At 50.0% G+C, this 22,013-nt stretch overlaps 1 protein-coding gene across 2 annotated transcripts in view; it reads left to right on the top strand.

Annotated features, from left to right (window-relative positions):
• CLUH (clustered mitochondria homolog) overlaps positions 1-22,013 on the top strand; it is a 40,472-nt gene that overhangs the window by 12,058 nt on the left and 6,401 nt on the right. For both annotated transcript variants that reach the window (XM_040578756.1, XM_040578762.1), the window contains exons 2-22: positions 2,160-2,356; positions 3,951-4,122; positions 4,282-4,425; positions 4,633-4,760; positions 5,415-5,569; positions 6,934-7,059; positions 8,750-8,897; positions 9,392-9,484; positions 10,042-10,736; positions 11,895-12,112; positions 12,747-12,851; positions 14,004-14,104; positions 16,196-16,348; positions 16,972-17,034; positions 17,718-17,962; positions 18,758-18,842; positions 19,535-19,688; positions 20,046-20,185; positions 20,298-20,378; positions 21,009-21,134; positions 21,632-21,753. In XM_040578756.1, coding sequence (XP_040434690.1) covers positions 2,160-2,356; positions 3,951-4,122; positions 4,282-4,425; positions 4,633-4,760; positions 5,415-5,569; positions 6,934-7,059; positions 8,750-8,897; positions 9,392-9,484; positions 10,042-10,736; positions 11,895-12,112; positions 12,747-12,851; positions 14,004-14,104; positions 16,196-16,348; positions 16,972-17,034; positions 17,718-17,962; positions 18,758-18,842; positions 19,535-19,688; positions 20,046-20,185; positions 20,298-20,378; positions 21,009-21,134; positions 21,632-21,753 — 3,451 coding nt within the window. The remainder of the gene's footprint in view (positions 1-2,159; positions 2,357-3,950; positions 4,123-4,281; positions 4,426-4,632; positions 4,761-5,414; positions 5,570-6,933; positions 7,060-8,749; positions 8,898-9,391; positions 9,485-10,041; positions 10,737-11,894; positions 12,113-12,746; positions 12,852-14,003; positions 14,105-16,195; positions 16,349-16,971; positions 17,035-17,717; positions 17,963-18,757; positions 18,843-19,534; positions 19,689-20,045; positions 20,186-20,297; positions 20,379-21,008; positions 21,135-21,631; positions 21,754-22,013) is intronic.

Raw genomic sequence — 22,013 nt, 5'->3', positions numbered from 1 at the left:
CTCCCATTTCTGGCTGCTAAAGCAGGAGCAAAAGTTCAGGGATCCTTCCCTGCTGGGGTGGGCAGGGGCTGGACTGTGCCTGGCTCAGGAGCCTGGCAGGTCATCCCGTCAATGGTACAAGCAGCCGCAGGTGTAGCATTTCTGTGATGGCTTTTCTGCTCTCCCTCCTTGTCCTTACATGTTCAGGCAGTCCAGGAGTGTGGCTGTGCTGGCTGCAGGGTGTGACGAGGGGCTCTCCCCAGCCCTCTGGGCATGGTGTGGTTTTTCTGAAACCACATCTCTTGGGGCACTCTTATGTGGAGCTTTTCTTCCTCCTTTCTAGCATGACTGCAGCTTGCTGGAGCCAGAGCCAGGCCTCTTGTCTGGCTTGCCTGTGGCTTCATCTGTCAAAGAAATGAACAGCTTGTGCTGGGGACATAAGCAAAGTGACAGGGAACATGAACAGCAGCTGCTGAGATGCTGAAGGCAGCAGAGGCTGCTTAAGGTAGCTCTGTTACCTGCTGCCTTCTGGAACGGGTGTGCTTTCCTTGTGTTCCTTGCTCTTTTATAGTGTCCTAATTCAGCCTTGACAGTCCTCTCTGAGGCGCGTTGGCTATTGGCAGCCATAGTCTGGAACAGGAGTATGACCCTTTGGGGACACTCCAGCAGGGCTCGTTGCTGCAGCCTGTGTTGCGCTCCAGAGGCGTGCAGGGGATGTGGCGTTTCCAGCCCTGTTCTTGTACACAGTAAAGGTTGGATGACTTTTCTGGGCTGCCAGAGCAGTTGGGGCTGGTAGGCGAGAACTAGCCGTGGCAGCTTTAGGTCTTCAAGCCACAGCACCAGTCTGCATTTCAGAAGTGGTGGAGGCTGAGCTGCCGTCTTCCCTGGAGCACAGCCAGGGCTGGGACGGATGCCTTGCTAGGAGGGGAGGAGGAGGAAAGAGACCTGCCAGGCGGAGCTGGCTGGAGGACTGTAGCTTGGTGCTCAGCAGCCTCATGGTGTTAACCTGGCTTTGAGCTGCTCTGACCCCGTGCAGCCTTTTGGAAAGGCTGTTGCTGCTGCCTGGGAAAGCCCCCAGCCTGCTCCATTTGCGCAGCTGGTGAGCGGCTGCTTGGGAGCACCAAGCTGGAACTGCTGTGTGTGGCTCTGGGGGTCCAGCAGCTGTGTGTGCTGGCACGGGACAGCTGTACTGCAAATGCGCCCCTCGGGGCACTGTGCCTGCTCCCTTCCAGCATTTGCCGTCTGGGCCAGAGGGTCCCCAGGCTGGGGGCAAGAGGGTCTCTTCCTTCTCTCAAAGGGTCTTTTTCGCTGTTCCAGCTTACTCTGGCAGCACCTCAGTCCTCTTTAGCATGGTCTGCAGCCTGGTTTGGTGGGTGTAGGCTGCTCTAGGAGACAAGATTTAGGAAGCTCTATCAGCTCTCTGACGCCGTCCACCTTATTGGAAAAGAAAACTTCATTGCTGGAGCAGTGAAGTAGGTGCAGAGAGCTCCCTTCCCTGTGACGCATCTGTCTAAATGAGCACTTAAAATGTCGTCATCTTTTTCTTGAATAAAATTGCTTAGGCAAAGCCTCGCCCTGGCACCATGGGATCTCTGCGAAGTATTTTGGAAATGCAGAGGGTGGCCAGATGCAGGTAGGGGCGTGGGAGCTGTTTGTGTGCCTGTGGAGTAACCTGGCTCCCACCTGATGCACAGCTTAGCAATGCAACTGCCGTGTCTTCCCCTCCCTGCTCTCCTGGCTCAACAGTAGCGTACCAGGAGGTATGTTAGGAGCTGTGTAACATGTTGGTGCAGAGGTTACAGCTGCCTCTAGGCTGCAAAGCACCACACGCCCATTTCTTTTAATTAAGAGGCTTCTTAAGACTAAGCTGAATGTGTTGTACACTGACCCATCCTTCCTGCTTTCCTTCCCTCCCCTCTCCACACAGGGTTTGTGGAAGACGAAAACCCTGCAGGCAAGTGAGAGCATGTTAATTAAGCTGTGAGGGGAAGGGAGGGAAGGGCCTGGCACATCTGTGCCTAGTAAACACCAAGTGCAGAATAAAATGCTTGCTGCCTTTTAACCCCTGGTTCACTTGGGTTGGCCCGAGGATGGTGGTGGTGTCTGAACCAGTCTCCAGACACTCAGCAAGGACTGTCCGTTTGCTCAGACCTTGTCTAAATCCTTCTGTTTTTGCCCAGAGCACCCGTCTGGTGTGGCACTGATGAACGGCAGCGGCCCGCACGAGAGCCTTAAGGACGAGAAGGATGCCAGGCAGAATGGCCATGAGGAGGCTGACCCAGGAGAAGATGGGAACGACCAGGAGGTCATTGTCATACAGGACACGGGATTTACTGTCAAGATCTGTGCGCCAGGAATAGAGCCCTTTTCCCTGCAGGTACCTCCCTTTGCCAGCTGGGGAGAGGAATGGAGGTGGTGCTGGAGGAGGCGGTGGCAGGAGGCATTTGAGCCAGGGCACATGCAGCACGGTCTTCAACCAGCTGGGTTGGAAGGGGCAGAGGACTGTGCCCAGGAAGGCCCCTACTAGCTCCCACAGTCTGGACAGTACTGTGCTCACAGCTCACTTGCTTGTCCGTCCTTTGGTGGCATTAATTGGGGAAGGAGGCAGCAAGGCATGGAGGGTGCCGGAGAGAAGCTGCCTGACCAGTGGCTTCTAGAGAAAAAGGAAAGAAAAGGAGATGTGAGCAACAGGCTGTCTGGCAGAGGCCTGCCTAGGCTCCCTGAGGATGGGGAGGTGTTTTGTTCCGGATCCCAGGTGTGAAGCGAGGGGAGGGAGAATGAGCTGAGGTGTAGCTTCTCTGCCCATCTCAGAGGGGTGCAGGCGTGGACCCGAGCACTGGGGAAATGGCCTTCCCGCTTCTGGGAAAATAGGATTTATGAGTCTGACTCTCAGGAGGGGAAAATCCCTTGCTTGCTCAATGGTTTTGGCATGATCTCCCTTGGGCTAACCTGGGCTTAGTACAGCAACAGGTGCTAGCGCAGCTCAGGGAGCTCAAGCAGCAGCCTGAGGATCAAGGGAGCAATGCAGTCTTCCCTTCCCCACTGCACAGAGAGCTCCGCATGTGTCATGGGGACAATGACATGTGCCACCAGATCAGGACAGGCTTTCACATACCTAACGGATGTTCTGATTTAGCTTAATACTTCACTGAAAATCATTTGAATGAAGTATCTCTAATTCTGGGGAGAGATGTCTGGAGTCTAAACCCAGTGGGAAGTCTTATCTCCCCAAGACCAGCAGAGAGTGCAGTGAAATTGCATCGCCTGTGGAACTAGTTGTATCTCAGCCTAGCTTTTTTCTCCTTTAAATCCCCTTGGCTGTTAGTTTTAATGGGCTAATAATAGCAGGCCATGTTGTTTACAGCAGCTTATGTAAACTACCCTGAGTCCTGCTGGCTTGAGAGCAGTGTCAGTGATGCTGGAGCCAGAGCAGGGAGGTAGGAGAGCAGCCCTGGTGCACAAGCTGGGGTGGCTTCTTGCATCGCGGGAGCCATGCACTTGCAGGCGGCATGCCCTGGAGGTGCGGCACTGGCATGGACATGCCGCACTGTGCCGTGGGTACTGCAACAAACTGAGTGGAGGAAATAGTCTGTTTTCCATGTGCATCATTCAAAGCCTTGCCACGAATGCACAGTGTGAACGGGTAAGGGAAGAGTCTCTGGGTTCCCCCACCACTTTCTGTTCCTTCTCTGCCACCTCTGTCCCATGCTGAGTTCTCGGCACAGCACCAGGCTGTTACATTTCTGGGTGTCGAGCCCTGAGGGGTGGAGCTGGGGTGGCTGACCCTGCTAGAGGTGGCAGTGCCTTCTCAGCAGAAACAGAAGTGATCTTCCTGGTAGGGAGAGCCAGAGTCTACCTTTCTAAGCCTGGAGAGGTAACAAGAGGTGTTTGATTTTGCAGCAGAGGGACAAAGTTTGGCAAGAACACGTGTGAGGATTGAGAATAACTGTCTGGGTCTTTCTCTTCTTAAGGTCTCTCCTCAAGAGATGGTGCAAGAGATCCACCAAGTTTTGATGGACCGTGAGGATACCTGCCACCGGACTTGCTTCTCTCTGCAGCTGGATGGCAATGTCCTTGACAACTTTGCTGAGCTGAAAACTATTGAAGGACTGCAGGAGGGCTCACTGCTGAAAGTGGTGGAAGGCAAGTTCCTTCAGACTTCAGGAGGGAGAAAGTGAGGGTGTTCATAGGGAGTGGTTTTGGCCACCTGGCAGTCTTTTCCTGTTCCTTTTTGAGACCTGCGTGCCAAAGGAGTAAGCAACTGTGTAATCCCAGTTTCTTTCCTCCCTTTTCACTCATCAGAACCGTACACAGTGCGAGAAGCCAGGATACACGTCCGTCACATTCGGGACCTTCTGAAGAGTCTTGACCCATCAGATGCTTTCAATGGTGTGGACTGTAATTCATTGTCCTTCTTGAGTGTCTTCACTGAAGGAGACCTGGGAGGTATGGGGCAAAAAGGCTTCTCTGGTGTGTCAGTGTTTTCATTCCCCTGACTCCTTGCTTAGTTAAAACACATCATTAGCCATCAGCTGTCCCACATTATTCAGGAGTGCAGAGAAACACTCGGAGCACTTCTGCTTTCCTCCTTGAATAATTACTGGAGGAGGGAACGCTGTGTCTGTCAGCACTGACTTTCTATCTCTGTTCTAGACAGTGGAAAACGGAAGAAGAAAGGTACTGAAATGGAACAAATTGACTGCACCCCTCCTGAACATATCCTGCCAGGTAGCAAAGAGAGACCCCTGTGTGCCCTTCAGCCCCAGAACAGAGACTGGAAGGTAGAGTTCTCCTGTGTCATTAAAACAGCTATCGGCACATTCCTTGCAGCAAACTGATGCTTGGGGATTGAAAGCTGCACTGAAATGGACTTTGGGATTTGTTCTGCTAGATGCTTAATGAGTGCTGGAATAGCGCTGCTTAGCCAAAAGAATAAAGTCCAAGAGCTTGTGTGCAAAGCACTGGACACAGAGTCTGGACATCTGCTGAGCATGAAATGGCCAGTCTGTAGGGAGGGGTGGCAGGGAAGGGAGAACAGCACTTCCCTGCAAAGTCCTGGAGACAGGATCTGCAGATCACTACAAATTACCCTTAGCTTTCCCATACCCTCCCACTTGGATTCTGGTTTAGAAGCTGCCACTTGAAAACCAGTACAGCAAGAAATCCATGCCTTGTGCAGCCCAAAGGCCCAGGGTGTCTGTTTTCACTTATGTCTTATGGTGTGAAAGGCAAACTGAGGCAAATTAGTGAACTGCAGACGGCTGGAGGAAGGCTGTGCTCTTGAGACCAGGTGGTTGGTTTTTTTGTAAGCTGTTTCTGGAACCAGGCAAGGGTGGCAGGTAAAAGGAATCTGGTATGTACGTCGAATGGCTGTGTAATTCAAGGGAATTAATTCCCGCTGACAGGAGTTGCTTCTGTTGTGTTTTTCTGTGTAGCCTTTGCAGTGCCTAAAGGTATTGACAATGAGTGGCTGGAACCCTCCACCCGGTAACCGGAAAATGCATGGGGACCTCATGTATTTGTATGTCATCACCGTGGAGGATCGGCATGTCAGTATCACCGCATCCACTCGAGGATTTTACTTGAATCAGTGAGTAACTAAGATTCTCCCTGACCTGCCCTGCAGTAGGGAGCTTGCCATAGCCCACTGGAAAAGAACCCACAAATAACTGCTGCTTTTTTTTTTTTTTGGTGGAAAACAGCCTATTTTAATTTGCTGCTCTCATGGGTTTGTAGGAGTTGCTATACTGGATTGGGCTGTTCAGTTATGCCTGGTACCACTTCTCCACAGCAGATAAATGCCTGATGCTGTAGGGAAAGTTTAAACATTCCATAATGTTATCAGCTAATTACAGCATTTTGAGTTGGGAGGGAATTCCTCCCTGACCATTGCACCTATCTCGTTTTGCCCTAAAGTAAAAGCACAGCCTGTCAGAATTTTCTAAGCTGGGCACAGATTGGACTAGGTTTCTTTTTGTCATGAGGGACTGTTAAAATGGCTGTGCTGTGCCTGTCAGAGTGGCTGTACTGATGGAAGTGCTGCATCCATCCAGCCCAGTAGCCTGTAACACAGAGAACTTCAGAGCAACAGACCCTGCTGTACCTGAGCAACCATCAGCTGAGAAACATCTCTGGGTGGCCTTGATCCTGCAATCCAGATAATTACCTGGGCAACCATAACTGTGTGTTTGAAGTACAACGTTGTAACTTGGAGAAGGAGAACGAAGCTGCCTGAAGAGAAGGGAAGCTTAAAATAGAGAAGATAAAATTCAAGCACATTTCCAGCTTCTGTCTCGTTATGAAATGGAGGTGCTGTGGCTTGTGGAAGAAATAGTTTGTAGTCCATTGTTTCTCCCCAGACCTGTAAAAGCAAGTGTTCTAAGTAAAGAGTCTAAGGGTACACATATGAATGCAGGTCCCAGGAGACCAAGTGGCACAATGCACACGAAACAAGTGGCCTTTTTGACTTTGGCAAAATGTGACCTGGAGAGGGGGACCTGTAGGTGTGCTCTGGTGCTTAGCCTTCTAGCTGGGAGCCGTCGTATCTTGAGAGGGCACTGACTGTTTGGTATAGTTTGTGCCATTACCCTTGGGTTCTCTGTTAAGCAAAGGCCCCTTTGGTGTGTTTGGGAAGCTTGGTGATATCAGTCCTTCCCAGCTATAAAAATATAAACCTTTCTTGAACTTTGTGGTGGCTGAAGATTTGCTCTGCAGTCTGTTAGGGGCCAGGGGCAGGGTTACTAGCTGTATCTCATGTGGAGAGACTGGAGAGGGCCCTCGCAGCCCACCTGCCTGCGTGCCACATGGTCTCTGCTGTGCAAGCAAGGGCTCATTGTGCAGGCCTTTGATAGAGTGCATATATGGAAAGCTCTCATTCATGTACCACGTTCCTGGGGTATGGGAAGTGTCAGGTAGGACAACGGCTTGTGACCTTGTTTCTTCTTTTTCTTGCAGGTCTACTGCATACAACTTCAATCCCAAACCTGCAAATCCCAGTTTTCTCAGTCATTCCTTGGTGGAACTGCTTAACCAGATCAGCCCTACCTTCAAAAAAAACTTTTCCGCTCTGCAGAAGAAACGGTAGCAGCACTTTTTCCTCTCTAGTTGCCTTTAGTTGTTGTGAAGTTGCTTGGTGAGGCTCAGCTATGTGGTTGGTTCTGTGGGAACTGGATGCCACTGATACAGCGAGGTTTGTGATGCCTGGTTTCTCTGAGCTCACATAGTGGTGGGGCAGCTGGGACATGCAAGTTGGTGCAGCGAGGACCGCGGAACACCTGATTAAATGTCATGGCAGCACCCTGATGTAAGTGGCTTTCCCTCGCTCAAAAGATGGAGCTGTCAGAGCTGATGTGACTTGTCTGCTGTTGTTCAGCGTGGCACAGAGGCTGGTGGAAGCCCAGAGTCCTGATCCTTATCCACCGGATGGTTTCTCTTGGCTGTAGCTCCCAGATGACTCTTGCTTACAGCATGTAGATGTAGGGATTTTGGTTCTGCCTGAAGCAAAGGGTGGAGAGGGTGACAGCTTTCCTTTGCCATGGGAGTTATTAGCTGTGGGGCTTACCTGGGATTCAGTGCACTCCCTGATGAGAAGCTGCACACGTAGGGTAGTTGTGCAGTGGGAGAGAAAGCCCAGAGGTGGGCTGCAGTAATCGTACAAGGGGAACCGCTGGTGTGTTGAGCAGCTCCTGAGATGTGGGTCTCCTCGCTGAGTCGCTATGTTGGCTATACACCTCGTGGGAGACTTGATGACTTCCTAGCTAGACAGGCAGCAGAGAGTTTATGTGAAACAGCCACATGTGACTGAGCTGGTAACCTGTGCAGTAGGTACTTCTCCCCTGAATCCAAGAAAAGAGACCTAAGCATAAAACGCCAGGGAAAGTAACACGTGAGAGCTCTGCATAGGCTTACAGTGGAGAGCAAATAATTATTTTAAATATGCCCATGCATGTTCATTTTCTTTCTTTTCCCCTAGCTCCTATAATAGGAGAGAGGGAAAAAAAGTATTGTTTTATTCTCCTGTTCTTGCTGCAGGGACCACTTACTCTGCTCCAGGACAGTGGGCCCTGTGCAAAAGCCTGTCATTCTTTAGAGTCCACTTAATGAACTGCCTTGGCTCAGCAGGGTGCAAATTGACAGGCACATTGTGTGGCTTTCAGGAGCTCTGCTTCTGCTCTCATTAAGAAGATGAAAGTGGCAGTAGACAAGGGCTGGGAATTAGCAGTGGCCTCCAGCCACCACTGTGACTATCTGGCCATTTAAAAATTATTATACTATATTGCTGCCTGGGACAGAAGTAAATACAGATGAGACTCCAGCACCTGCTGAGAGCAGACAGATTACACAAGAGGCCATTTGGTGAAGCTTGCTTTTTCACTTCATTAGTGGATGTGTGCTGTGAGGGGTATGCTAATGCAACCCGTATTGACCGGTGTGAAAACGGGGGGCCAGCCTGAGAGGTGGCTAGCGGGCGGTGGGCATCCTCTGCCTCTGAATGCAGAGGGTGGTGGGGATCTCTAGTCATAAAAGTGGGGAAAAGAGGGATGGGGAGAGCCCAGGTAATTCTGAAGACTGCTGTTGAGAGATGCTGTCCATGCCAGTCAGTCATCACGGCTATAGAACTTGTTAAATGAAAGTCTCTTGTGCTGCTCATGAGACCTGGTCTTGTTCTGTTGTTTGTCGAAGCTGATATTGCAGCAGTGAGAAAGTTCTCTTAGAACGGAAAGCAGCCTGCCTGTAGAAAATGTCTTAATTGTTTTCACTCCCAAACTAGGGTTCAGAGACACCCTTTTGAAAGGATAGCCACTCCTTTCCAAGTCTACAGCTGGACGGCTCCACAAGCAGAACATGCCATGGACTGTGTCCGGGCAGAAGACGCTTATACTTCTAGACTGGGCTATGAAGAGCACATACCTGGACAGGTACTGGTCTTGCTTTGCCTGAGAATGCTGGTGAGAGTTTTGCTGCCAGCTGTGCTGGGAGCAGGTTAACTTTTAACAAGTAGACCTCAGGTCTGGAGCAGTTCTTGTGTCTCTGAGCAAACTATTCCAAATGTTCATAGCATAAAATCTCGCAGGGCTGTATCAGCTGCTCGTGGGTGGCTGCCTGCCTGTGGTACGACCACATTGCTGTGTGCTGGCTAACAGAACCTGCGGCATGCTCCTCCAGAGCTAGCAAGCTGCTGTTTCAGTTAAACTGCGCTGTGTAAGCTGGGCTAAGATCTGTCCCAAGCTGCTGTTGATTAAAGTCCGTTCACGAGGAGTGTTCATTCCTGCTGCTGATTTGCTTCCTGTGAAATTAGCAGCCTGATTTCTTGCCCCTTCCCTTCTCTTGCAAAATGCCTCATAAAGCAGAAATGCTTACTCTCCCCTTCCTACACAAAGCATCGCTTCCCACAAGGCTTTGCCTCTTTCAGACCAGAGACTGGAACGAGGAGCTGCAGACCACACGAGAGCTGCCGCGCAAGAACCTGCCCGAGAGGCTGCTGAGAGAACGAGCCATTTTCAAGGTAATTTTGGGATATGCAGGCGACTCCTCACACAGCCCCTTCTCTGCTGCCTGTATTGCATCTGGATGCTTCACCTGGGCTACCCTTTAGAAACTGCAAGAGGAGGATCCCTGCTCGTAAGCTGAGGGCTCCTGTTCTCTCTGCAGGTCTGCCTTCTGCTTCCAGCCCCATGGGGAAGAATTGTGCTCCTTCACCCAGTGTCTCCCTGCTGACCCTGACCGAGGCAGCTGCCTCTTAGTCCTCTGCCATTCCGTCTGATCCAGCCCTCCCTCGAGGGGGTGGGAGGAACAGGGGGAGGGGGGACACTTACACCTAAGCCCTCCTCTGCAGAGAGCTAATGAGTCTGAGCTGTGCTGATCCCTGATGTTCTGGCTCCTGGAGCTTGTATCCAAGCCACTAGCTGGGCTTACAAAAGTAAAAGCCAGCTGACCTGCCTGCCTGCTGGGAGGCTATTGGGAGGACGGGAGCAAAGGAGAAATTGGCAGGAAGCCTCGAGAGTGAGGTGCTGGGAGGATGGGAGCCCTTCCTTACCCAGCTTTCTTTGTACCTACCTCCAGGTTCACAGCGACTTCACTGCAGCAGCAACAAGAGGTGCTATGGCTGTCATTGATGGCAATGTCATGGCCATCAACCCCAGTGAAGAGACCAAGATGCAGATGTTCATCTGGAACAACATTTTCTTCAGCCTGGGCTTTGATGTCCGTGACCACTACAAGGACTTTGGCGGAGATGTTGCTGCTTACGTAGCTCCTACCAATGATCTCAATGGTGTGCGGACCTATAACGCTGTGGATGTAGAAGGGCTGTACACGCTGGGGACTGTGGTGGTGGATTACAGAGGTTACAGGGTGACAGCTCAGTCTATTATTCCTGGCATCTTGGAACGGGAGCAGGAACAGAGTGTCATCTATGGGTCAATAGACTTTGGCAAGACAGTTGTCTCACACCCCAAGTACCTGGAGCTGCTGGAGAAGACCAGCAGGCCACTTAAGATCCAGAAGCACAAAGTCCTCAATGACAAGAATGAGGAGGTGGAGCTGTGCTCCTCAGTGGAGTGCAAAGGCATTATTGGCAATGACGGGCGCCACTACATCCTGGACCTGCTCCGCACTTTCCCTCCAGACCTAAACTTCCTGCCTGTTGAAGGGGAGGAGATGCCAGAGGAATGTAAGAAAATGGGGTTCCCCAAGCAGCACAGACACAAGCTTTGCTGTCTCCGGCAAGAGCTTGTCGATGCCTTTGTAGAACACAGGTGAGCTGAGCTTCCCCTTCCGTCCCCTGCAACAGGTAATGGTCCAGGTCAGGACCACGCTGCCTTGTCCCAGGGACAGCACAACAGAGCTCCCAGAAGTGGGCAGCGTACTTCCCCGTTGCTTGGCTGTGCAGCTGAAATTATTGAAACTTAATTCACAAGGTGAAAGCAGTAGGGCTTCTGTGACAGGGTTACAGGGAGCCAGGGAAGGAGGTGGTTTTCTTTCTGGTCTCCAGATCTATTTTTGTTATTTCCTGTGCAGACACTTAGAAGTTCTTCTTTCCCTGTGGATATGCTGTGCACCTGATAGCTAGCGAGTGGGAAGGATTTATGCTGCTTTTTAAGGCTCTCCAGATGTCTAGAATGCTACTTTTTTTTTTTCTTCTCTCCTAGAGGCTGGAAAAAAATTAGCTGTGGGCAGTGCTGTAGGCACTTTTGTGGTGGGATGTGTTGGCATTTGGGCTCGCTCAGTGCAGGCGAGGAAGTGGGAGCCTGGGAGCAGGACAAGTTGAAGTTGTGTGGCGTGGCTGCAGGGTGCTGGTGATGATAATGCTCCTGCTTCCGATCTGAAGGGCTGTGGGTGCTGTGCTGTCACAGGTGGTCAGAGCCTGTGCTTCACTTGCAGGGAGGACCAGCCCTCCAGTTGCTGATGGAGGAGCCCTGCCCACTGAGCAACCAGTTCTACAGCCAGCGCCCTTCCCAGTCCTGCCAGGTGCCTGCAGGCAGAGTTTGCTGCTCCCTGGGAGAGCTTCCAGACCAGCAGCCTGCAGGACCATGGCTGTAGGGTGCTGCTCTCTGCTAAGAGCTTGTGGCAAAACTGCTGCCAGTTTGGTTTTGATTAGTCCCGAGTGTCTGGCAGCAAGTGTTCCTGAGCTGTCTGCTGCTGATGCTTATAGAAAGCAGTTTGTAACCACTGCAAGGAGACTAGTTTCCCATTGTGATGAGTAATGAAAACCCACTTTATTTGCTGCTTCTGATAAATCAAAAGAGCTTACATTATTTTTGGAAAGCTCATGGGAAGAGGGTGTACGTCCTGTTTTTCCACAGGGAAACTGTGGTCAGTAATGCTAACAGTAATGCGAGGCTTTTCCTCGCAGAGCAGTGGTGATCCCTCTGGATTCTCCTGCTGTGCTGAATTCCTCTTTCCCTTTACTGTAGGTATCTCTTATTCATGAAGCTGGCTGCACTGCAGCTGATGCAGCACAAAGCCAACAAGCAGGAGAGCTCAGGTGCGCTGGAAAATGGCACCTCTCCGGAGAACGGTACTGCAGATGGCGAGAAGTCTGAGTCAGAGGATGGTAAAATAGACGATAACGTGACCGGACTTGATCAGGTGAAAGAGCTTGCTGAGACCATTGCATCGGATGATGGAACAGGTATTTCGCCCCCAGCACCAGAAGCGGCCCGGGCCCCCTGCCCTTGGCTGGTGGGCCGCCTCCAGGTGGGGGCTGGGCTGGGGTGGTCGGCGTCGTGGTTTGTTCTTACACAGGACGAGCACCGGCTGCTTCTATCTATATGGTCTTGGCTCTGGGCAGAGCCGTTCGCACTCGTTATTGAATCGCCCTGGGGACAGGTTGGGTAGGTGGGCGAGTGCCCCTCAGGGTGCAGCCTGGCAGCCCTGCTGGAGCGAGAGCCTGGCCTGCGGGACGGGGGCTACGCTGCCAGGGGCTTGGTGCGGGCGGAGGGGAGCGGGCTCTGGCAGGGCTGGGACGCATGCAATGCCCAGGCATTCCTTTGGGAATCCCAGGCTTGGATTTCTGAGTGTCCGCAGCTTGCGGGTGGGGAGGTCCATGGGTTTTCTGGGTCATCTTACGTGCTTCTGTTTGCATTTTGCATTTTGCAGCCGTCCTCCTTTCTGAGGATCTTGCAATTGATTGTTTTTATAATGGATTTCAGCAGAATGTGCCATCGTTGCTGCTTGTAGTAACAAAACATTTATCTTAATTTAATAACTGGGCTTGTCACTCTGAAATCCACATTCATTTATTCTGTTTTTATTTCCTGCTCCAGTGGATCCCAAAAGCAGAGAAGTGATTAGAAATGCTTGCAAGGCTGTAGGCTCCATTAGCGACACATCATTTGACATTCGGTTTAACCCAGACATTTTCTCACCAGGTATGTGTACAAAGCACTGGTTTCAGTCCTCCTTCAGAGGATTGCTGCGTCCAGCCAGCTACAGACAAAAAATTGTTTTCTGTAGCCAAGAATATTGCTGGCTTTTAGCTAGCTGGGCATGGTGCAGGGCTCTCCATGCAGCACAAAGATACAGAGAAGAAAAAGATGTGTAATAGATATCAATGCTTAAACTACCAAATGCAGGCAGTAAGCTGTCTCCCACTGCTATGCGCGGGGGAGGTCTGTAGATTGCTGCCAAGAATCTTCTTGTGATTCTCCAGCATCCCAGCTGCTAGACCACCTGAAAAGAAGCAGAGGGAAGGGAAAAAACTCAACTTGATCCTAGTGTAGTAGTTTACAAAAAAAACCCCAAACCAGTTGTAGTTGAACGACTGATGTTGGGTCGTTAGTGAAGGGTGGGGTTTGTTTTAGTAACGTTATTGTAAGCAGGTCACAGTGCCCTTTCAAACACATACATCAGTCACAGGCATCGTCTGTAGCTTTCCATGGCTGGAATCAGTATTTTTTATTTGGAAATACAGAAGCAGCTCCCAGAGTATTTATGGGGGGTGAATACTGAGGCTGTATATGTACACATTGAAGGGGAATGGTCATATAGTTGAATTCAGCTTGGAATAAATGTGTCGGAAGGAGCATGTGTTTTTAAACACTCCAGCATCTTCTAAGGCTGGTGAAGGTTAGTGCTTTGGCACTGACTTTGCAGCTAGTACTTAAACCTTATTTTAATTCTGGTGTGCAAAAGCCAAAGGCTCTGATTTTCTAGCACTTGCAGTATTTGCTGGCCCATCTGCTGAACTGTTCCCACTTCAGTCTAGCCAGTTGACTCTTTTGCACTGGAAATGTATGCAGCACTAAGTGGAATGGACCAGATAAAAGTACAAAAATTCTGCTCTTCAAAAGCAGTGTTAAGAAAGAATAAGTGGACCAGAGCAGCACAACCACTAACCAAGCAGAGCAGCTCATGCTCTTGCCATTGAAACATGTTGAAGGGTGTATGAGTTTTTGAAGATCTTTAATTCCAGGGAGACAGAATCACTTCAACTATTTACCTGCTCTTACTGTAAGCTTTGTGTATATTACTTGGCTCTCTGAGTTGATATGCTTTATCTTTTCTCTCTTTTACTCTCCCAGGCGTTCGCTTTCCCGAGTCAAGTAAAGAGGAGGTGCAGGATCAGAAGCAGTTGCTGAAGGATGCTGCAGCATTCTTGCTGTCGTGCCAGATCCCAGGTTTGGTAAGGAACCGAGGACCAGTAGCAGTGCCCCCTCTGAAAGGTTGCCTGGGCCCAACCACTTGGCGCAAGCACTGGCACGGCGGTACACCGGTTCCGCCTCCTGAGCGAGTGTTGTGTTCCTCTCTGGTGCCAGCAGTGAAGTATGGTGAACACTGCAGGCATATCTGGTGCAAGAGCAAGAAGGGTTTTCCATTTCCCATCTTACATCATGGCACAATTTTCCCACCTCAGTCCAACAAAGAATTTTTGGCACTGGTAGTTAAGTCATTGCTAAGAGTTTGGGACAATAAAGGCCACATAAGCCATCCTCCCTAGCCCTGGGCATCGTGCACAACTTACGTGTATTATCTGACCCTGATTATGACTCAAGGGGTGACTAAAAATTTGGAGTCACCTGGGAAAATGTTCTAATATCTATTGTAAAAACTCCCTCTGTAAGTCTTAGGTGTTTTGGATGCTTACCCATGCCCCTGGCTAGATAAGAAATACCAGCTTTTTCCTTCTCAAGACACTCTCCAAACTGACTGTTAATGCAGGCATCACAGCAGCACCGTCGCTAGGACGGTACAGTTGATGATCTCAACTCCAAGAGGTGCAGGAGGAGTTGGCCTTACATAGGAGGGGATTTTTCCTTGCTGGAAAGTTTCTTCAGGACTCAAAATCCACTAGTTTTGTAGTCAGCATAACCTTTAAGACCAGGTATTCAGCCTTCAAATAAAAAAAGAAGGGGGAGTTAATCAGAAGAGGGCTCGGTGACTGTTGTTTTACAAGGTAGTTGGTACACTAGTGTATATACCCAAAATGCTGCACAAGCACGTGTGAGGGCAGGTTACAGGCCAGCTGCTGTGAGCAGCCAGCCTTCCGTAGGCTGCGTATCGGAGGGTAACTGGTGTTACTCCAGGACATGAGTTAAGTGAGTCTTTATCAGCACTGCAGCACAGCTTAAAATGCAAGTGCCATTTCCCCTTATCAACTAAGCGTGCACAACTCCACGTAGACTTTTTAATTGGAAATGTGTTTAGTTAGTGACCGTGAGGCCAGTAAAGAAGGGTTAGCCTGCTAGTTCCACAAGCATTGGTTAAATAAGGCATGCCAAGGGGAAAGTGGTTCTCGGTGCCTGAGCCACAGGAGTCCTCAGAGTCCCTGCTCTGCTGCCAGCTCCTGCGTGGCCTGGGGCAGACTGCTGGAAGCTGTATGCTGGGTTATGCTCACTGGTCTCCTTGGGCCCCTCCAGAGGTGGCACACTCTGCACTTGGTTACAGTCCTCTGTGCCACTCCGTGGGGCCTTCACCGCTTGTTTTGCACAGGGAATTGGATGAAGCCTGAGCTGTTTTACTCTTGACAGTCGATCTCTCAGCACCTCAGTTGCCCAGTGCTTGTTGGAAGTGAGTAGTGCTGCTCATCGTCTGCTGAGGCACGACGGTACAATCGAGCTTGCACAAACTGCTTTGGGCCATCTGCTGCGAGTGTTCCCCCTGCCCGTATAGCACGGTGGGCTCTGGTATTACAGCACTCTGCCCACCAAAAGAACCTTGCTCAGGGTCACTGTTGGCCTTTGGTGCCCCTGAAGCCCCGGTAATGGAGGCGTGTGCTTGACCAGCAGCTGCGGAGAGCGGTCCTGCCCACCGTGCCCTTCAGCACTGGGTGTGCTGCATCCCCTTAGTGCTGGCCCAGCGCCGCCTCCGCCGCAGCTGCGCAGGGGGCTCGAGGCTGTGGCTGCTTGGGGCTTCCTCTGCCGGACCTCAGAGCAGCAGTCCCACCCTGGCAGCGCAGCAGAGGAGGCACTAACCAGAGCTCCTGAGGAATCTCTCCAGGCTGAGTTTATCCGCCTTGCCGGCTGTGGAGCCTAGGGCCCAAGGCTTGGAGCGCCTGGTAGCCCGGGCTCTGGCTGATCTCGCTGCAGTTGCCAGCTCTTGCTGTGCTTGCGACTTAAATGTCATCCCTGGAAACTGCCTTCTGTGCTAGGGAATGCCTTTTCCCCTCCCCAGTCAGATCATTATTTTTTTCTTTAATTTTTAGGTTTTTTTTAAAAACCGAAATTCTTTCCTATGTGTTTCCTTTCAGTAACCAAAGTTTGTATGTACCCTGCAGGTCAAAGACTGCCTGGATCACACAGTGCTGCCGATGGATGGGGCTACCTTGGCAGAGGCCATGCACCAGAGGGGCATCAACATGCGTTACCTAGGCAAAGTGATCAACTTCATCACCAAGACCCCTGGCCGTGCTCAGCTGGATCACATTTTTGTAAGCACCAGGCTTAACTTCAGACTGTCAGTTAGAACCGCCTCTGGCATAGATTCCCTGTATCGGTTCCAGCTTGGCCAGTTGTTTTCTCTGTGTAAAAATAAACAGCTTCAAAAACAGGGGGGGAGGGAGGAGGACCTGTAAGTGGGGAGTGGGGAGTTCTGCTCCCAAATACTCAGTGGCTTTCATAATGTTAGGAAGTTTGAGTGTCCTTTGGGACAGAGAGGTGCTTCGGGGATTCCCAGGTGTGACAGCAGGTGACACACAGTTGGATCTTAAGCCGTGCCTTTTTCAAGTTCCATCCAGGCTTGGAATTGAACTGGAAAGTGTGCGAGCGTGGCTGTCCACGAGCATGCGTGGGGCTAGTGCTGCAGCAGCTCCTGGAAGCACCGCTAGAGCTGAGCTGTGCCGCACGGGGTGGCTTGTGGTCACCCTGCACGGTTGTGCCGGGGGCTCTTCGCTGGCTCCAGTCGTCAAATGCAAAACGGTTCTGTGCTGCAGGGGAAGGCCCGGAGAGTGTGTTTTCTGCAGATCTTGATAAAAGCCCACTTCAAAAGCGGAGTGTATTTTTCATTGTTATTGCCAACTGACTCTTAATCTCTATTCTTTATTCTTTTGGGTAGAAAATAGGTATCAGTGAATTGATCACTCGATCGGCTAAACACATCTTCAAGACGTACCTCCAGGTATGACCTGCAGTCTAACCTCTTGCCTTGCGTGTCCTCTCTAATGACTTTTTTTAACAAATAGAGAGCTGTTTGAGTCTCTGCTCTCATTAGGCAGTTCATGGGGGTTGCTTAGCAACGGGAAGTACAATCTCATTAGTGCTAAAATACGTACAGGCCTGCGTGTAGGGGAAAATAAGTTCCCACTTGAAGATGGCTTTCCCAGAGAGTAATCATTCACGCTTTTCTTCCCCAGATTCTCACTCACTATGTTGAAGGCTTCTAAAAGTGAAATCATGGCTTGTTTTCCCTGTAATGCCTTTCCCTCTTAAACAGTGTTGCTTTTGCCTTTCTAAGTAGCTTTTTTAATTGCAAGAACACTAGTGCATCCTTATAACTAACCGTACATGGCATAGCAACGCACCTGGCTTTATTCTAGTGTCAGTCTTCTTTACGCTCTCTAGTTTCTCTGTCCCAGGTAGCAGACGTAAATGGAACTATATCTTTGTGTGTGTGTAGGTATATACTTACATCCACGTAATTCTGTCTGCACTAGTTCCCCTTGCAAATACTGCCTTTCTTTCCCTCTCCTGGAAGATTTTCCTGTTCCTGGTAGGACTGGAGATTTGTGAGGCTCAGGGTCAGAGTAGGGCCTGTGTGATGGCAGGTGTCTTCCACAACTGATTTTTGGTGTCTCGCTCTAGGGTGTGGAGCTGTCGGGTTTATCAGCAGCCATCAGCCACTTCCTCAATTGCTTTCTAAGTTCCTTTCCAAATCCCATTGCCCATCTTCCAGCTGATGAGCTGGTCTCCAAGAAAAAGAATAAGAAAAGGAAAAACAGGAACCTTGGAAATGCTGATAACACTGCATGGGCCAGCATGACCCCTCAGGAACTTTGGAAGAATATTTGTTCAGAAGCAAAGAACTACTTCGATTTTAGTCTTGAATGGTAAGCAGAGCAAATTGCCCTCGCTTGTGCCTGAGCACTCACCAAATGTCTGTACCTCTTACTGTTCTTTAATGGGACCTGCTTTTTTTCACTCATTTTATGTTTGAATATTTCTGTTTGAATATAAATTTGTACTCTTAAGGGAGTTTTGCAGGCTTATAATGCTAGATCAGGCAAAGAGTAGCAGGGGGAAGTGTAACTGAAATTTGAAATGAGATGGAACCTGTGAGGCAGAGGTGGCTAGGAAAACCAGAGGAGGAAGGGAAACCTCTCCGTAGTGGTGCAGAGGCGAGCAGAAGGCAAGAAGCTGAAGGACAGTAGTCAAAAGATGAATATCTGTCTACATAGATGATGATTTAGGTTGAAGGGCGCTTATGTTCCAAAACAGTGACAGCTTCTCCTGTATCTGAAGCAGAGAATGGTGCTGGAAGTTGCAGATAGTGAGTGTTAAACTGGAAGCACAGAGCAGCCCAAGGGGAAAAAACTGTGAGTAGTTGGCTAGATGAGTGATCATCCCTTCACGCCAGGGACAGCTCGCTCTTGGTAAGGAGATGAAGGCATTTGGACTCTCACCCAGACCGTGCAGTGCGCTTTGAAGAGACCACATACAGGATTTCAGTAAAAAGCACTGTTGTGCAACTCTGTAAGCTTTAATAGAATGTTACCAACCACGGCAGTGTTGGTTCTGTTAGCACCTCACTGTACAGGGACTGGTGCTTCAGGCCTACCACAGTGGAGGGATGTCCTTGGGCAGAAACCTTCCTGAGAGCTGAAGCTTGTGTGTGCTTTTTGCAGTGAGAATGCCGACCAAGCAGCTGAAGTGTATAATCTACAGAAGATCACCCTGCTTCGTGAAATATCCCTCAAAACTGGAGTCCAAGTAAGATCCATGTCTTCCTTCCCTTCCCCACCATGTTCTGTACTGAGAAACTTGAAGAGTAAGTGCAGACGGCTTTGCAGGGGCCAGCCTTTCAGACAGACAGCACAAGCTCCTGAAGGTCTTTGTGGTGGTAATGTTGGAATACAGGTTCCACCCCTGGGAAAGAGATTTCTAATCCAGTTCTCTTTTAGGGTGAACTTGCTGTGCATCTCCCTTGGAAGATTAGCCAGCCTGAATTAATTCCTGTAGCTTGCTCGCTCTGACAGACCAAACTCGCATCTTATGTTCATGACGTGCATGCTCCCTGTGCAGAGAAGCAGCTCTTTGGCTGAGCAGAGCAAGACTTCAGGGTTGTCTTTGCTTGAAGTGCAGGGGTTTTCCTTCCCCACAGCACTACCTTATCACCCCTCTGGGGTGTGCGGGAGATTGGCTGGATGGGGTTCCCTTGTCGGGGACCCCATCACACACGTGATGGTACACCGTGCCTCGGCACTGTGGTGTGATTTGTCACACACGTGGTGGTGCACGCCTGCATGTGACCTTCTTTCAAAACCCTTGTGCCTAGCTAGGGATATGGGAGATATTTTGACTGTGGATCCACATGCAGAATTCAAGGCTCATTTTCCGCTCTTTTCTTGCCAAATACCTGTGAAGGGGGTGACCATGACCTCTGATCTCTTTGGTTCCTCCAGATACTGCTGAAGGAGTACAACTTTGACAACAGACACAAGCCCACCTTCACAGAAGAGGATATTCTCAACATCTTCCCTGTAGTGAAGCACGTAAACCCCAAAGCCTCAGACGCTTTCCACTTCTTTCAGAGCGGGCAAGCAAAGGTTCAGCAAGGTACAGACCCAACATGCCTCTGCCTCTTGAGGTGACTGCTGATAAAGGGAAGAGCAGGGTATGTGTGGCATGGCCCGCTGCCCTTTGTCAGTGCACCCCACACACACCACCCTGTTCTGGTGGAGAACCGTGGTCTCCAGGACCCTCTGACACACACACCTGCTATAGAGTCACCAGCAACGAACAGGGATGGACGCAGGGCAGCAGTTCTCTTCCTCGAGGTTTTAGACCTTCCCCAAGGCAGTGACTATGGCTGCGTATCCCAGTACTGGTTTTGCTCCGTGGGCAACGCACTTCTCCAGTAGTATTAGGGGTTTTTTAACGTACATGCGTATATGAATACCAGTTTTCTTTCAGGTTTCTTAAAGGAGGGCTGCGAGCTCATCAACGAAGCCTTAAACTTGTTCAACAATGTGTATGGTGCTATGCATGTAGAAATATGTGCCTGCCTGAGGCTGCTAGCTCGTCTCAACTATATCATGGGAGATTATTCAGAGGTAAGCAAGGGCTTGGATAGGGTCTGCGTAGTCCTTTCATTCCTTATCCATGCTTGCTTGCTCAAGCGCCTGGCACTGTGTGACTTGGTCTTGGGTCTTCTGTTCTGTTCAGGCCTTAAGTAATCAGCAGAAAGCAGTGCTAATGAGCGAGAGGGTCCTGGGTATTGAACATCCCAACACGATTCAAGAATACGTGAGTACAGGGTGCTGGGGGAGAAGCAGCACCTCGTGTGTCCGCCTGGAGCCTGTGAGCCTTAATTCATGTCTGCATCTAGAAAACAGTTGCAGTTCTCCTTCCTTCTGCAGTGTTCTTCCCAGAATCCTCAACTTCCATCATAAGTTTTGTATCTTACGACTTTGTAAACCGAATACCTAAGTGTTTGCGTTATAAGCATCCTGCATGGTCAGGTTTTGTCCTACTTAGTTTTTAGAATTTTGGGGGTTTGTCTGCTGAATGTTTATTTCTATTTATTAATTCTGTTGGCTTTTGCCCTGGGCTTGTCAGAAGTAAAGAACAGGAAAGAATCCCCCCAAAAGCGCAATCAGTATCGTACACATACAGGTCGACACCTTGAGGTGTGTAAGAGAAACCAAAGTGAAGCACTTCAACAGCTTCCTCAGTACTGTGTCTGACACAATACCTCAGTGGAGCTGTAAATCAGCCAGCAGACCGGGACTTTTCCGAGTGGTTGAAATCCTTTTTACCCTAAAGGAAGAGTTTCTTACTTGTGTGCAGCTGAGGAAAGGAGGAAAGGAGAGAGAGGAGTTTGCTTTAGAGTGGTAAGTAAAAACCATTAATGCTGGGTTACTACTTTTGTTCTAGATGCACCTTGCTTTGTACTGCTTTGCAAACAGCCAGCTCTCTACAGCATTGAACTTACTCTACCGTGCACGCTACCTCATGCTGTTGGTATTTGGGGAGGATCACCCAGAAATGGCACTCTTAGATGTAAGTAACCTTTTAGAGTCTTTGGGTTTCTAATCTCCAAGAAACCTCTTGGCCATTAAGGTGCCCACAGTACTGGCTACTTAAACATTTAGGCACTGCTTTTTCCTCTCTGGGTTGCTACCAGTTGGTACCATTGGAAGAAGGGAAAAAAGGAGTTTGACACTCTAGCTGGGAAGGTCAGCTCTCTGTGGTTGGCGCTCTGCATGGGGTCACTGGAGGTGTGGGTTTGTGCACCTGTAATCCTTGGGCAAATTCCTTAATTATGTTCTTGTTGCCCTCGTGTAAAATAAGAGCTCCTCAGTGTTCCTTTGGCTTGTTTGGACCGACCTCCCAAGGGGGAGGGTGGTCTCCTGTTACAACATGGTATTCGGGTAACCACCAGGGACTTGTGGCTGCTACAGCCTGCTTCACAGTGAAACCTGTGTGGTCTTGCCGTTTACAAAGCAATGAACATGTAGTTTGTTTGCCTTTTGGAATGCCTTGACTTCTCTGTGCAGAACAACATTGGCTTGGTGCTCCACGGGGTTATGGAGTATGACCTGTCCCTCCGGTTCCTAGAGAATGCGCTGGCCATCAGCTCCAAGTATCACGGCTCCAAGTCTTTGAAAGTTGCGCTAAGGTGAGGCAGGGTGGAGCTGGGCTGGGTCACTGCACTGTCGAAGGGAGCACATTCACCATGTGCTCATACGGGAGGGATCTGATCCAGCTGTGTCCTGTTCAATTAGGCTCAATCTTGTCCCAGCTGTCAGACTTCTTGAGACTGCTGGGCTGTGTGAATCAAGGTCATGGTGCAGTATCAGGGCTTGTGGCTTCAAAAGATGGAGATCCTGTGTTCTTGGTGTTAATTGTGGGATCTGCTGTGACGCTGATTGCCCCAAA

Source organism: Falco naumanni, chromosome 1, assembly GCF_017639655.2.
Source record: "Falco naumanni isolate bFalNau1 chromosome 1, bFalNau1.pat, whole genome shotgun sequence".
NCBI classification, from domain to species: domain Eukaryota; kingdom Metazoa; phylum Chordata; class Aves; order Falconiformes; family Falconidae; genus Falco; species Falco naumanni.
Note: the sequence above shows the minus strand (reverse complement) of the source record. Positions and strands in the feature narration are given on the sequence as shown.